The sequence below is a fragment of the Nannobrachium achirus genome (assembly GCF_963921795.1).
Source record: "Nannobrachium achirus genome assembly, chromosome: 1".
NCBI lineage: Eukaryota > Metazoa > Chordata > Actinopteri > Myctophiformes > Myctophidae > Nannobrachium > Nannobrachium achirus.
In genome coordinates this window covers 49,779,568-49,796,790 of record NC_137810.1, presented here as the reverse complement: position 1 = coordinate 49,796,790, position 17,223 = coordinate 49,779,568, and the positions used below count along the sequence as shown (strand labels likewise).

The 17,223-nt window shown below is 44.2% G+C and overlaps 2 protein-coding genes across 2 annotated transcripts in view; both read left to right on the top strand.

The window, feature by feature from the left end:
• Positions 1 to 17,223, top strand: part of LOC308292628 (E3 ubiquitin-protein ligase RNF170) — a 484,996-nt gene that overhangs the window by 383,039 nt on the left and 84,734 nt on the right. The gene's annotated exons all lie outside the window — the stretch shown is intronic.
• ralgps2 (Ral GEF with PH domain and SH3 binding motif 2) overlaps positions 1 to 17,223 on the top strand; it is a gene marked incomplete at both ends in the record, with an annotated part of 92,085 nt that overhangs the window by 21,530 nt on the left and 53,332 nt on the right. The window contains 5 exon segments of the mRNA XM_080722712.1: positions 5,247 to 5,336; positions 6,336 to 6,428; positions 11,259 to 11,307; positions 11,310 to 11,341; positions 11,344 to 11,386. Of these exon segments, the coding sequence (XP_080578838.1) occupies positions 5,247 to 5,336; positions 6,336 to 6,428; positions 11,259 to 11,307; positions 11,310 to 11,341; positions 11,344 to 11,386 (307 nt within the window).

Sequence of the window (17,223 nt, the reverse complement as noted above, 5' to 3'; positions counted from 1 at the left end):
GTACCGGATATGCAGCTCTGCAAATAAAAGGTGAATTGATCCCAGTGCATGACGGAGGACGATATCATGATAATTTTAATCTCCACGATACGATTATCGTGAGTCTTCTTTTATCACGATAAACGACAATATCGCTTATCGTCCCATCCCTTGTGAGGAACGCACCCACGCCTCGTAAACTCTGGTGGTGTTCATTTCCAATTTGAATGTGTCACAAAAAAAGCAGTTCCCTGGGGATTTTACAGTGCACTCCTCAATTGCACTTAAAAGCTGACTAAAAATTTGCACTAAAAATTTACGAACCTTGGCCGTTAAGTGATGGCGAGATCACATCCTCCACACTCCCACCCACCCACACATACATGCACACAGGAACACGTGTGGACTTCCTGACTCAGACCCTCATAACCTCCGTCTCTCTGCGCCACCATTAATGGGAGATCATAAAGGCAACACAAACGACATGGAGGTGGAAGAGAAGGCACAGAGAATTGGAAAGAAAGGATAGAAAGAAAGGCAGACACGGAGGGAGTTATGAGAGGAGAGGGAAAGAGTGACAGTTTGTTTTTCTTTCTTTCACATCTCACTGTCCTTAGCTGGCCCTTGTGGTCTTACAATGGGTATGGGGGCAAATAAAAGGCATTCACGTGTCTTTGAAGGTTTATGCGGCAGGTGTTGGAACTCATCCCAACGCGTGTGTGCGTGTTCACTGTGTGCGTGCGTGCGCTATTCTCTCGCCGTGCCCCATTAAGTCATCAACAGGAAGTTTGTTTATTGCTTACGTTTAATTACGTAAAGGCGGGGGGAAACATACCCTTTAATCTTCCTCCAGATTCTCCACCAAATAAATCCCCCTTTTAGACCACTTTACTGCCCTCCAGTATAAATATGAGATGATCTAATAAGAATGTGTTGCCGTGGAAACTTCCCCATGTATAGCAGATCCCAAACGGTGATTCAAGATGTTAGCTACACACATTCAGCTGCAGAGCCAAGGAAAATGAGCCTCTTCTTTTTTTGGAATAATGGTACTTGGAGCAGGAGGAAAGAGAGTCCCAGACAGCTCCTTAGCAAGATCCCAAGCCATATTCCTCTTCCTTCTTCTTATTCTGTTGGCACCGCCGTCTGGAAGCCGGCGGAGCCGCGGAGGGAAGTTCATTAGACAGGCGTCGGGGATTAAGAGACGATGAGGGAATAAGTCAGAACTCGCATCACATCACTTTTATTCGCCAAGTGCAAAAAAACAAAACTAATGAAAGAATGACAAGAATGTTTCTCTCATGAGGGATACCGGTGTAGAATCATACTTGATATTTATCAACTACCATCCAGCACATGGCACACAAAAACACTGCTCATGCCCTGCATGGGCATAGTGCAAGATGCAGAACGCTTATAATCTACTGTATATACATGCTGTATATAATAACACAGTATAATCTGACATACAGTATTTTGATATGTGAACGTGCCCTTGAAGAAGACACTGAACCTTGAGCATCAACGACAATCCCATAAATATAAATGCATAGAGGGTTAAGAATGCCAGCATGGATTCCTCAGAGGCAGGGACGTGCTAGGCCCCTGATTCAGCCCGGGAAAAAGAGTTGGAGAGGCCCTCGTTGCGCGCTATAGAGAGAGATCTCTCTCTATAGCGCTGCTGCTACTCAAAGATTTGCCATTTCAGATCATGACAAGTGGGCCAATTACTGTACACGAGTTATATTTCGTCGTTGTCGGGTGGAAACCTTGTATGTCCAAAACCGTTTTTTTTTGTATTTATCATTTTAAAAATGATTTAAACTAGTGAAAACAGCCGATCTACAAGCACACAACGCCTCGCACCGCGAGGCGTTGTGTGCTTGTAGATCTGCTGTTTTCACTACTTTTGTGCAACGGCCTTGTATGATGAAGCAGGGCTTTGCTTTGCGATTTGAAACCTGGAGATACGAGGTTTCTGCCCGACAGTGATGATTTACTTTTTTGGCCGCCCAGCCCTCAAAATGGAACGAAGGCCGACATTTTATTTTTAATTTTTTCCTAATGGCCGGGAATGAACCGGCCGTTCGGGAGTTGTCCCACTTTTCCCAATGGCCAGCACGTCCCTGCTCAGGGGACCCATTCGTACCGGTCTCACGTGCTACAGTCACTGCTGTGATTTCCTGGCCCTGGGGGCTTATAGCTCTGTGGATTCTTCTGACATTCTATAGACTTGAGGTGGGTCAGAAGCAGGACACATTCCCTACCCATAATCCGCCTTGTGTCAAGCCAGCTGGACTCCTCTCCCTTCCGTCTCTCCATCCATCCATCCCTCCCTTCCTCCCTGGTTCGCTCTGACCACTGCAATTCGACAACATAGATATGTGTTGCCTTGGTCAGCTTATTTTTAACTCCCCTGTGATTTGCTGCTGTTTATAAGGTCACCCTCTTTCTTTCGCACTCTCTCACTCTCTCTCACGCTTTATACGCTCATAAAGGCACCGCTAAAGACATAACTGCATCTCTTGTTTGTGGAGGTGCATCCATAAAGACAGACCTCGCTGACTGTCTACGCCCTCTGCCTCTCGCCTAGTCCAGAATGTCCACACTTGTATCCATATCCATGCACATAACACAAAACCATGTGGTCACGTTTGCTTGCTTGACATCATGACCCCGCTCAAAGACTTTATTGGTCGAACGGAGGCCAAAATGGTAAAATAGTCAAACGTGCTCATGCACGTATCCTGAGACGGACAGGACACCTGCTCTGTTAACGATACCCACCGGTATACTGATTTTGTGCTTTTTTTCCGAGGTGGCGTGGAAGGCAGATGTGAGAGCAAACTTTTATGCGCAGAGTGGGGAGTTGCTTCTCCACGTGTGACCTCACATTCTTACATTGACGGGGGGCTTTAGTAGGAGTTTGGAGAGGTTGGTGGGAGTCACATTTTCACCACCAACTTATCTTCATCCCACCTCCCCGTCTTCATCTATGTCATTCACTTGGTCTGAGCATGCGCACGCATGCACGCTCACACACACACACACACACACACACACACACACACACACACACACACACACACACACACACACACACACACACACACACACACACCCTCCGCTATAGATTTCCCCATGAAAAATAAGCACATCTGGTTCCAGTTCCTGGTTATATTTGCATGGACTAGGTGTTTTAGCTGTGCACGTTGGTTTGTGGAAGTGTGTGGTGTGTGTCAGAGTGATGGGCAGGGTTAATTTATCTCTTACAGTCCTTGGTTTTTATTTCAGTGAAATAAAATCAGAGCCAGAGTGTGTTTCTTGGGAAAACTAGTCAAAACCAGGTGCAGGCTAGCATAAACTCACTGAAGCTGTCGAAACCCACAAACTAGTATACAGCTGAGCTGAGCTGACCCTACATGCACATAGTAACACACACACACACACACACACACACACACACACACACACACACACACACACACACACACACACACACACACACACACACACTAGGGCATTCACCAAATATTAGAATATTTGAATATCAAAGTAACTATTCGACGTTGTTCACCGAAGTCGAATATTCGCTTATTTTAAATTTTTTATTGTTTTCTCTTTAAAACATATATAGTTTATACAGCTTGGCTAGATAGGAAGTCATAAGAATGAGTTGTCAATGCCCCTGGTGGATGAATTTGTTAATGCTCTATACCAGGGGTTCTCAAACCTTTTTAGGCCGTGTCCCCCAAAATAAATTTGAAGTGGGGACCCCCACCCTGAGAAGTACTTGGAATTGTAGGTATTACATTTAATGTGACTCGGTTCCGCAGATAAATATTGTGAAAATAGCAGATCTACATGCTCTCAACGCCTCGCAACACAAGGCGTTGTGAGCATGTTGATCGGCTATTTTCACAATGTTCGCCTCTTGCTTACTTAATATTTGACAGTTTGGCCAGTCCTGTCGAATATTCGACTATTCGAATACTTTGAGGTCGAATAATTCGAATACAAAAAATCACTATTCATGAATGCCCTAACACACACACATACACACACACACACACACGCAACATTGAGACGGCACTAGATATAAACCGTAGGATGACGAACATAACCCAGCAGCAAAGCACGATCTTTCCCGTCTCTGCAGTGCCTGGACGCTGTCGGCACTCTGTGTCTGCTGTCCAGAACACATCTATCAAACGCAAGCTCCGTCCGCCAGCGGGAGAACAGGAAGGGCCGACTGGTGAGAGACGGAGGGAGCGATGTTGTTCTGTCTGACTCGCTCTTATCAGGAAAGCAACGTGCGGACATCTGCGGTGTTTAAAACCGCTCAGAGGCCCTCTCCTCCCATTACCTTCAACTCTCCCTTTGCCGTTCTCCTTTCCTGACCCCCCTCTCTCTCTCCTCCCATGGGCTCTGATTGATTCCCTGACTCATTTTGTTTGTGTGTGTAATCAGAAGTTTGGCCGGAATGTCAGCATCTCATTATCTCCTCTGGTTGATAACAGCCTCCCTGAGACAAAACGAATAGAACGTGCATATCCGCAATGTAGGTCAGGTGCAGGAAAGAGGGGATCGCACAGGGAGAATGAAGTCAGTCCACACGCATAGTAAAGTCAATTACTTAAGGAGTTCTTTTACAGTAAAGTCAACTGCTTTAGGAGCTACTTTACAATGCACAGACATTCTTTTTCCCTTTTAATTTACAGTACTCGTGTTGTTTGTTTTGCGTTTACTGTAGTTTCTTATTCGATTTTATACTAATGTATGTTTCTGTTACACCCTCTAACACTCATTTGCCAATCAGCTAACACACTTTTGCACTCAAAGGACCACAATGAAAATAAGCTGTCGAGCTTTTTTGTGTGCTTTATCCTTTTATTTAAAGCATATGTTTATTTATATTTATTTTACCAATAAAGACATCATCAATCAATCAATCAAAGTTATACTGTCTTGGTTGTGTGTGTGATTGTTACGCACTGAAGCTTGTAGATCTGCTATTTTTGGTGCACTACCAAGTATAACTCGGACGTTACAATGCTGTGAGCCCACAGTTTTCCGTCTATCTGCAATCCTTGGCTCACGAGCCGGTGGACTTTTTAACACGGCAGAACTCTCTGTCTTTGTTCGTTTGCACTTTACGTTCTCTCTGAGGAACTTGAGAACACGAGGACTAATTGTTCCCCCAGTGCGGTCCATGTGCGGCCCTCTCGTTGGCGTTGTAACAGCCTGTTTGTTTGTTTGTGTTCCAGACAACTTTCTGGGTGGTACGAGAGATCCTCCATGCTCAGACATTGAAGATACGAGCAGAGGTGCTGAGTCACTATATCCGCACTGCCAAGGTATTGTTAACACATTGACCGCCATTTTAACATACCTCCGTACTCCCACCTGCCATTCGTCTCCATAGACTTCCATGTAATTGGGTGTGCACGGATCATGCACACCCATGCCTAGATAATGCACCACGTGTGTCCACATTGCTCACAGCTTTCAAACAAAAAAATCCGAATGGAAATCCGTTCAGGCATTCATGAGATAACAGCCACTATGTTTAACAAAGATGGCTGCCAAAATGGCTGCCATGCTTGAAAGATGGGGTTGCTATGGGGGTTAAACATGCAATTTCGCGATTGCTATCATGCCTACTCCATTTTTTTGGGGTCAAAAAATTTTTTTGAAAAAAAAAATTTTTGATTTTTTTTTTTTTTTTTTTTTTAATTCTCGGGACTATCGGGCCTGGCGGGGAAAGACATTGGAATAATCTCGGGACTATCGGGCCTGGCAGGGAATGAGTTAATAATTCTCAATTTGTAACAATAATAATGTACTTCATTTACTTGGTATAATCAAAGTTAACTGTCCTGCACACCAATAGCCAGAAAGATATTTTATACTTGGCAGTTGAATATTGTTGAAAATCTGTGGCGTCCAAAACAAGGATGCCACAGTAACGTGGCTAGATGGAAACAGCTGTTAGTACTGTACTAGTGAAATAGATGGAAAGAATGCAATTATCCTCCAACAGGAGTGCTGCACCCTTCCAGGACAAGATTAGATTTTATGTATAACAAAGCTCAAAGTGACACACGCGCACGCACACACACACGCACGCGCGCGCGCACACACACACACACACGCACACGCACACACGCACACACACACCAAGTGTGCCATTTTCTCAGTCTATAGACTTCTAATTTGATCGTATCTGCGGCACTCCTGTGGTCCAGTGATCTGATGCTATGGCATGTGTACATGTACTGTATGTGACGTACCAATGTACACCTTGAATTGGTTCCCAAGTACACTTGACCCCAATCAGTGTTTACTCCTTACAGAAACTATGTGACATGAACAACCTGCATGCGGTCATGGCTGTGGTGTCGGGGTTACAAAGTGTTCCCATCTACAGGCTCACCAAGACCTGGGCGGTAAGTTTAATTAACACCTTAGACATTCAGGGAATTTGCCTAACATCTAAACATTCAGGGAATGCTTAACCAGTAATCCTTACTACCGTACATTCGTCCTTCACATTGTGAAATACACTCAACCCAGTGTACACTCGACTCATTGAATATTAACCAGTGCTGAGCCTAGGACTAAAAGAATAAACAAAAGTGAATCATATGGCCCCGGGCTGCCGGCGCGGTGGCCCGGGCATCCTAACCTGCAATGGAAGCCTGCAATTATTGGTGCACATATCGACCATAGATAGATACACAAGGACATGTATACTGGCATAGGCAGAGCACGTAGGACAGCAAAGGGATAAATGAAATAGTAATAGCATACAGCTCAAGAAAATGTAAACACAAAATGATACTGTAATGATCATTTAACACATTAATGTTCCTAACCACATGTCCCCTGGTGTGGTTCAAATAATCTATGTTCAATAAAAGTGTGTCGAACAATGTCAAGTATTTTTCTCCACACATCCCTAAACTTTACAGTACCTCTGTCTTTGCCCTCATTTAGCTTTGGAGAATCTATCAATAATTATGTATACATTTGATCCTCCAGAATTTGTTATCTAGCGATTAGTCTTGCGTAGCCAGACAAACGATTCCACAATCTCTGAATGAATGCTATATAGAACAGATGACAGAGCCTGGAATCTGTCATCTGTTTGTCATTTCCGTTCCACAAAAGTATATTTTAGCATATCTTTACGTTTTATCTTACCTATGATTTTGCCCTTTTAACCTTTTTATTTGACCTACGATCCTAAATGACTATAATGCTATAATCAGACTCAATTGAAATAGTATTTTTTTAATTACCATTTCTGCTAAGCAGCAAGCTACATATAGGCTTGGATTATTGTTATTTATAATTTTAGACATAATTTGAGTACTTTCTACTTTTGGTACATTTTGATACCAACACTTTTGTACTTTTAGTATTTTTACATTGCAGTCTTGATACATTTACTTACAGTAAGTAAAATACGTGAGTATTTTTTCCACCACCACTGGTGAGCAGAAAGAACCCTAGGTTATATATTTAAGAACTGACCGACCATCAATAAATCAATATGCACGCACTCTCTCCCTTCTGTAGAGTTTGAATGGTCTAAACAAGTATTTAAAGTAAGTCTCCCTGTAGGACGGGCTTTAATGTGATTCAAAAAGAAATGGCTCTGCAGTCAACAGTGTGGTCAGGTTACAGCCATTAATTCAGTTGAAGTTAACCCATTTAGGCCTAGAATTATTGAACGCTTTAACCAGTGAAAAATAGCAGATCTACAAGCTCACAGCGCGGCACCGAGTGCCGCGCTGCGAGCTTGTAGATCTGCTATTTTTGAAAAAGTCGTGAAAATGTGTGCAAATCTTTGAATATATGTATTTTCAAAGCGAACGTTTGTAACTCAAATTTTGCTTCTGGGTGGTCCCTGGAACTAGATATTTTGAAATGGGGGTCCGTGGCTAGATACATATCCTTTTGGGGGTCCTTCACATGAAAAGGTTTGAGCACCACTACACTGACATCGTAGCCTCTCAAGAACAGACTAACCTAGCTCCATTTAAGTGAAAAGGACCTTTTCTTTGACGATGGCTGGCCAGATTGCTGACATAGAAACATACAGTAGGTATTTTCCAAAAAACCTTAGAAGGATACAAAAGACACTTATAGAATCGGGTCAAAATTCTAATTTTCAAGAAAAAATAGCAGATCTACAAGCTCGCAGCGCGGCACTCGGTGCCGCGCTGTGAGCTTGTATATCTGCTATTTTTTTATATTTAAAGCATGAAATATTGTGTCGTAATGTGTTCAGGCCTAAATGGGGTAAACTCAGTCCAAGAAGGTCTGCTTTCAGGCCTCCAGCTTTCATCAATATCTGACACTGACACAGTCTGGAAGGCCTAAACATTTTCAGTCCTGGGACTGAATTGGTCTTGAACGGAATGTTAATGCTTACTAAACAATGTTGCTTTTGACTGCAATGCTACTCCAGTTGTACCTTCCAGAAAAACTATGGATTGATTGGTTTGAACACTGTGACCTTCTCCAACCCCCAGCCCGCCCACACCTTTTCCATTCTCCTGTCTCATTTCACAGTAAACAACGTATATTTCAATGCTTTATCCATTTAATTCACATTGCATTTAACGTGTTTTAATCCATTATGCATAATTGATACACTCAATCATTATGACGTTTTAATGCAACGTGCTGTGAGCTTGTGGCTTGGCTGTTTTCAGCATGCAATATCATCGTACACCCAATTATAAAACGGGCTTTATATTGTCTTCATTTGTAATTACGTTTTTGTGTAATGCACTTTGCCACCTTTCTTTTGAAAAGTGCTATACAAAATAAAGTATATCGTTGTTATTATGGAAGCATAAATACCTAAAAGTCCCTCGAAAAGGAGATGATGCAACTCAAGTTTTTTTAAATTTCCAAATAAAATAAAATGAAATCAATCTTTAAAATACACCCGTGTAGCACACTGTCCATCACGCAATGAAACTCTCACCCGGCATCTGCGAGCTTCCATTTAGCAGGTTGCTGACGTCTGGACACTTGGCCTCGCGGGTCAGGTAATGACAGGGAGTCGCCATATTTAACCCATTTAGGCCTAGAATTATTGAATGCTTTAACCGGTGAAAAATAGCAGATATACAAGCTCACAGCGTGGCACCGAGTGCCGCGCTGCGAGCTTGTAGATCTGCTATTTTTGAAAAAGTCGTGAAAATGTGTGCAAATCTTATGTATTTTTAAAGCGAACGTTTGTAACTCAAATTTTGCTTCTGGGTGGTCCCTGGAACTAAATATTTTGAGATGGGGGTCCGTGGCCAAATAAATATCATTTTGGGCGTCCTTCACAAGAAAAAATATGAGAACCACTGACATAGGTGTCCCAGCTCGGCTGACGGCTAGTCATTGCATTTTTTTTCATTTTCATTTTTTCATTTCATTTGAAAGCTGGGAATCATAGCTACAAAATGATATATTGGTTGTGGAGATTGGCCCAACAGTTTTGAAGATATGGCTTATAGAATGATGCCATGCTGAAATACTACTTTTGAGATATTCAAGTTCTAAATACATTTCTAACCTGCAATGACCTGCATGATCTCTCACATTAATTAAAAAAAGTCCTATTTACATGCAGAGTTAAGCTCTGGCGTTTAAGTGAAATGTAGCCTGATATTTATTAAATGCTTTTGTGGCTTTATCACATTTTAGTGAAAAAAAAAAAAAAAAAAATAATTTCAGCTGTGGTCTAAGTAGTGGCTTCCGAAATGACTGCCCCTGTGTCACACTCAGTCACATAGTATAGTAGTCTCTCAAGAACAGACTAACCTAGCTCCATTTAAGTGAAAAGGACCTTTTCTTTGACGATGGCTGGCCAGATTGCTGACATAGAAACATAGGTTTTTAAAAAAACCTTAGAAGGATTCAAAAGACACTTATAGAATCGGGTCAAATTTTCAAGATCTTTCAAAAATAGCAAGATCTACAAGCTCGCACTGCACTCGGTGCCGCGCTGTAGCTTGTATATCTGCTATGTTTCAATAGTTAAAGCATAAAATAATGAAACACAAATGTGTACCCGTTCTGAATGGGTTAAGCTGTTATTCCAGTGCAGCCCTCGAGAGACAAATTGTCTTATAAATGTCCATTCTCCAGACGTGAGGGGGGCCCAGCCGGTCCGTGTTTCTTGCCTTCTCACTGAAGACGCCGAGCTTACATAATGACATAATGATGCCCTGATGTAATGGTGGAATTTATTGCGTTAGGGTCTGTGAAAAACCCCAGTAGCTCCCTTTAGCCAGTCAAACCCACAATGAATTCCTACTGCTGGCCTGGACACGGTGCACCTGCTTCACAGCAGACAGACAAAAAACACTCACGTGCAAGTGCGCACACTCACACACACACACACACACACACACACACACACACACACACACACACACACACACACCCACACACAAACGCCTGCACGCCCACACACTAACATGGAAACACTTGCTCTCTGTAGATATCATCAGCAATTTTGCCATTTTCCCAGTCCATAGACTTCTAATTTGAGCGTATCAGCGGCACTCATGAGATCCAGTGCTCAGATGCTATGGCAACTGTTGCATTGCTTTCTTCACCAGACCTTGGGGACCCTCCCTCCCACAACGTTATTCAGCCGCCTCCATGGAAAAGGCCTCACATCTGCACCTCACAAATGGACACACGCATGCATGTGTGCACACACACATACGCACACAATACTTAAAAGCACACAAACAAACATGCACTCACACGCCACCTCTCTCTCTCTCCACCGAGAAAACGGCATACTTGTGTGCTGACATCACTGGATGTGCCCTAGAACAAGAGCTAAATCCTGAGTTTTAATGTAACCATACGAGTCCACTTTTGGTATTTTAGTTAAATTAACACTCGGGACTTAGCAGGGCAGTGTCAGCCAGCAGTGATTTGTGAAATAATTCAGCCTACGTTTATCCACTTTGTTTCCTTTCTGTGTCACCCTCTCCGTCTGCGGTGAAAAAGAACAAAAATCAGACACTGCTTCCACTGTTGCTGCTGCACTTTCACGGACATTAGGCCGCTCCGTCGATTATTTTGAATTAAAGTGAATGAAGGTGACTTATGTGAGGGTAATTCTGGTGGTGAAGCCAACCGTAAGTGCTAGGCCGTGTGTTATTTATGATGAAGCCTCTTTAGAATAATATGAGTGCTCAATTAAAAATTAACTTCTCTCCCCAATTCTCTTCCTTTCTCCATCCTAGTTGTTAAGTCGTAAGGACAAGGCCACGTTCGAGCGTCTCCAGTACCTGATGATAAAGAGGACAATTACAAACGGCTGAGAGACACACTATTGCAGCCAAAGCGATGGTGTCCTGTATACCATACCTAGGTAACACACACACACACACACACACACACACACACACACACACACACACACAACACACACACACACACACAGGTGCACACCCCATAGATTTATGTTGTGTGCCTCAATGAGTTCTTGGACTTGTAAAAGAGTGCCCATGCAAGAAATCAAAGGTTGAGAAACAACTGGTACTAAGTACTGATCAAGTATGATGACGTAACTCCAACTCAGCAGCTATAGACATGGAGGCGTTACTCATGTACGGACAAGATGTGACGGTTTTTATAGTTAACTCCGACCTACGGTCGCAATACTTCTGCAGTGGTTGGAGTTAGTCATCCATTGATCAGTTTAGACCAGTGTTTCTCAACCTTTTTTCTGCATGGGCACACTTTTCATGTCCCAAGAATCCATGGGCACACCAACATAATATGGGGGTGTAAATATCATCACTGTCGGGAAGAAACCTTGTATCTCCAAGTTTCAAATTTGTATGTTTCTTCGCAAAGTAAAGCCCTGCTTCATCATACAGCCGATCTACAAGCACACAACGCCTCGCACCGCGAGGCATTGTGTGCTTGTAGATCTGCTGTTTTCACTACTTTTGTGCGGCAGCCTTGTATGATGAAGCAGGGCTTTGCTTTGCGAAAGAACGTACAAATTTGGTGCGAGGCGTTGTGTGCTTGTAGATCGGCTGTTTTCACTACTTTTGTGCGGCAGCCTTGTATGATGAAGCAGGGCTTTGCTTTGCGAAAGAATGTACACATTTGGAGATACGACGATATACTAGTGTTGTTGCTGCTCTTATACCACCATTATTACTGGGGTTGGTGGGGGCCAGACAGTAGCCCCCCGCGGGCCGCAAATGGCCCGCGGGCCGCCTATTGGGGAACCCTGCGCTAGATGTTTGGTCTCCTGGGGTGGAATATCGGGAGTAGGACAAAACTGACAGATTGCAGGTTTAAGGTGAAAACCCAAATCAATCATTGACTGCTTATGACTCTGTTTTAAAGAACGGAAAATTTTACAGAAGTGCATTGTTTTATTATTTCTTTTTATATTTTCTTTCTTTTCTTTTGTCTAACGCGAACACACATTCTGTTTTCCAGGCTTACTGGTTTGACAGTGCTCTGCAGAAAGTCATAATGTATTTTTCTCTGGCCAAGTGTCCGTCAGTCGGCTTACGTTTAATCTGCCCCAAACTGCTATGGATTCTCAACTTCATTTCCCTCTGGGTTCTTAGAGCTGAGAAGAACAAGCATCCTTCCTCAGTAGAATCCTAACGATGAAAGTTTTAACTTTCTTTTTCAAGAAATTGTGTAACTCTGAATAGTGTACAAATGGAACAAATTGGGTAAGGGTTTGGTTTTGGTACACTGAGATTGTATAAGAGGTTACTAAGTGTGGTTTGTGGCTCCGCTTGTAGATCATAGTAATAATTGCAGCGTATGGGCTTAATGAATGCTCTTCACTCTGAGGGACCTTGTGTGAATCTGTCCACTAAATGGGAAGGCAGTGGAAGTTTCTCAATAGTGTCTTTCAACTAGGACAAGTCATGGAAACATTTTTAACAGTGTATTAATCTCCAGGCCTTCCTCTAATATTTATTCTGTGCTTTTCTTGGTGTGTCTAATTAATAGCACGTCACAAAGAAAAACCTTGTTTTTCACGGGAAAGTCCTGTTCTGGCGAAGCCCGAACTGGCGAAGTGGGGATTTGTCTCCTACCGTAGCGATCTGGCGAATCGATTGTCCACGACACTGCAAGCGGCGCGAAGGCCAGCGGACCTTGGTCCTGCTCTTCGCCCCCGAGCGCCGCAGGCGCGAGTGGCCGCGAAGAGCGGGCCAGGGCCGCGCGGCCGGCGGAGCGCCGCGCGAGTTACGAAGCCGTGGTGAATGCAATCGTTATATTTATGCCCAGGCCGTAAGGCCTGGGCAAGCGCACGATAAACGCCCTGTCCAGAAGACGTTCGCCAGATCGCTACGGTATCGGACATTTCCCCACTTCGCCAGTTCGGGCTTCGCCTAAAAGGTACGTGCCCGTTTTTCACACGTCATTCCACATGTACTGTACCCTTGGTTTTATTGTTTGTTCGTGTGCACGCGCACACATCGACTTGTGTGTGGGTTAGGGACTGAATGTACTGACATGGGGAAGTCCTCATAAGTTCCTTATGAGTCTCAAATGTCCCCCTACACAAGTGTGTTTATGGGGGATGGCGTACACAGAATGTACTAAGTGCAGTCACAGATTTATTGGTTGGATGTCTTAACTAAAGGCGCACGCACGCACATACTCACACACACATGCACAGACACAGACACACATTCACCCCAGCGCTGGTCTCCAGTCTGTTTGCCATTATACAAAAGCAATCCCCAGGAAAAATAGCATTATAATCAGCTCATCACATCCCAGTTGCTGCATCATGCAAGCATCCATGCTCTCTGTCCAGGGGGCCTGGCGGGCCGTACTTACCAGACCCGAAGAGAAAGCAGAGCTGATGCTGTGAAAGTCCAGCTTGCATGTCCTTTGTAGAACATGGCACATAGAGGGTGGTGTGTATGGTTGCATGTGTCGCGGTTGTATGTGTGTGGTTTGTTCTAAACCCACGTATGTTTCCATACAAGCTGCCAGTGTGCTGTGATATGGGGGGGTGTGTGTGCAGGGGTGTCGCACCAAATTCTGGGCCCTGGGTACAAGGATTCACTGCGGGGCCCCCCATGAATGTTCTTCATAGGGGGAGGGGGTTTAACCCGTTTAGACTGGGAACGCATTATTACGCATTATTTTGTGCTTTAACTATTGAAAAAATAGCAAATATACAAGCTCACAGCGCGGCACCGAGTGTCAGTGGTGCTCAAACGTTTTCATGTGACGAACCCCCAAAATGATGTGTATTTGGCCACGGACCCCCATCTCAAAATATTTTGTTCTAGGGACCCCTCAGAAGCAAAATTTGAGTTACAAATGTTCGCTTAAATAATACATTTATAAAATACATATATATTCAAAGATTTGCACACATTCACAACTTTTTCAAAAAATAGCAGATCTACAAGCTTGCAGTGTGCTGTGAGCTTGTATATCTGCTATTTTTCAGAAAAGTATATAAAATAATTAAGGCCCCTCCACCTTGGGCCCTAGTAACTCAGTCCCACTCCCCCCCCCCCCCCCCTTGTGACGCCCCTGTGCGTGTGAGTAAAAAAGAGAGATCTGTGTGACCAGTTGGCTGTCCTAAGGGCTAAGCAGGGCCAGGCTGGCTGGCACGTCAGGAGGAAAATGCTGCTCTCTTGTTCTCCATCATAGCAGATCTAAAACGCATTAAAATTCTACCATTCCCCGCTGTCATAAATCTACCTCTGTCTCGCTGCGAGAAAGGGAGCACGATGAGAGCTTGAGTGAAAGACGGAGAAAACAAGATCCCCTCGATGTGGGTCCAAGAGCAGATGTGCCCCGCTGTGCGCGTGCGTGTCGGTGTGTGCGTGCGGCGCGCGGAGTGTTTTTTTGGATTGTGCCGGTTGAAGTCGGGCAGGGCTTTGTTTATGCTCCGTTTACCTCTCCAGTTACCAAACCTGCTGAGTCGTGGAGACTGGTCGTGAATTACACTGCGAGTCAGTCCCACACGGTGCATGCTAACACAGCCATGTGTGTTTATCTTACACAGTGAAATCCTGTGTGTTCATTTAACTGAGTCTCTCAAAGTTAAATGAACACTAAGAGCACTAAGTTAAATCATTCATTGGTCAATTCCCCAATCTGGATTTTACTACCCTTTTTTTGTAGTTGTGCCTCTTTTGTGAGTCTGTGGACTATCCGTGCCTTTCTTTCTGTTTGTATGTGCGCATGGGTGTGTATTCCATGTGTGGAATGGAGATGGATTGATTGACTTCCTTCCTTGATGCTTATCTACGGTGATAACGGCACTCCTGGCCCAGAGACTGGGTTCTGTGTGAACTGCCTAGTCGTGTGTGTGTGTGTGTGTGTGTGTGTGTGTGTGTGTGTGTGTGTGTGTGTGTGTGTGTGTGTGTGTGTGTGTGTGTGTGTGTGTGTGTGTGTGTGTGTGTGTGTGTGTGTGTGTGTGTGTGTGTGTGTGTGTGTGTGTGTGTGTGTGTGTGTGTGTGTGTGTGTGTGTGAACTCTGACCCCTTAGACTGCAGACACACAGACTCTCCTGTCTGCCCTCTTCAGCACAGAGCAGGGCTGTTAAATAGTGTGATTAACTTGTTCCTGTTCACCAGCCAATCATGACGGGACAAAGGACCCTCAGAACAGCGGGGGTACTGAAGGAAACAGACGCACTACACTTTTATTACGTTTTCTGCATTATACAGCACATATTATCCAATAATGATCCACGCAACCCCAGACTTGTTATGGTTGGGTCCCATGCTTTTTTTAGGAGCCTCTGTTAGTGTTGGGGATGTTGGCATAGAGTAGACAGTGGCCCATGTTTGGTTGGTGCTCGGTCCAGGCCAACGGAGAGAGTGACTACCCAGGTTCAGAGGCATGACGCGGGGCCCCTGCATGCCACTGCGCCTTCCCACCACCACTGCTGCTGTTGCCGGTGCAGTAGATGTAGCGAGCGACAAGCGCCGTGGAGGAACCAGTGCAATGGAAAGCAAGCACCGGGGGCAAAGTGTCAGATCAGCGGAGCCAGCCAACTGACTCTTGCTCTTTTTAAGAGTTTAATTTCCCTGCTGGTTTCCATGACCTTACGGGCCTGTGTGTGTCAGATGCCAGTGCAGCAGCATATGGCCTGGCTTGGCTGGAGTCTCTCCGACAGCACGGATATACTGTACTTGAGTTAACTGACTCCAAGAGCGAGCGACTGCCAGTTTTCTTGGCTCCCACCCTATAGTTTCAGTAGTCTCGGTGTGTAGTGTCTGTGTGTGTGTGTGTGCACACTAATGTGCGTAGACGGTTCGTGTACATTAGCTCATCCTGGCCTGTGGTGTTCGCCTTCAGACTGCTCTTCTCTGCTCTGACTTACAGCTCCCGTGAGAGAAAGGGTCAGAGGGGCATCATAATTTCAGGATATATATTTTAAGGAAAGAAAAACTCAAACATTTTATGTGGAAAGAATGTTTCCCTCCCTCCCTCCCTCCCTCCCTTTCTTCCTCCTCTCTCCCCATCTCTCTTTTCTTTTTTTCATCCTCACCTTCTGCCGTTCTCTCCTTCCATGCCTCCAGTTTTTCGAAGTGGAATCCCTTTAATGTTGTTTCTGTTCTCATCCATACCGCGGTTCACACGAATATACAGTAAAATATGACGGTCACTTTAAATAGTCTCAGAGGTACACGTCTTTTTATCTTTACCTTTTTCTCTACTGATTCTTTTTCATCTACTCCCCATCCCTCTCCTCTCTATCCTCTCTCTCTTCCAGAGTAGCAGAAATGTGTTTTTCATTTTAGCTTCTCATTATCATAACTATTTCATTTTCATCTGTCCGCATTCTTTAATTATTACATCCCCTTTGGCAGTGCGGGGATCCTGCGCATGTGCTCCGTTTCACAGATCCTCGCAGAACTGTCGTCCTTCTATCCCTCCATTTCTCCAATCTCTCCGTCCATTCATCCCTGGAGCAGCTATATATCATCCCTTCCCCTCCAATCCCTTGACAGGTCATATTGCACTTTAATCAGGAGGTTAATGTCAAATCCTGCTGTTAAATGTCATAAATTCTACTTGACGTCAGTGTACACCGTTTATGCTGCCAGGGCAAGGAACGAAGGTCTTTCTTATTTTTAATCAGTCCACCAACCACAAGGTACCAAAAGGACAGGTAAATTGTACCAATTACTTGCACCATAATATCAGCAAAGTGGATTTTAAGAATGAAATGGCATCTCCAAATGCT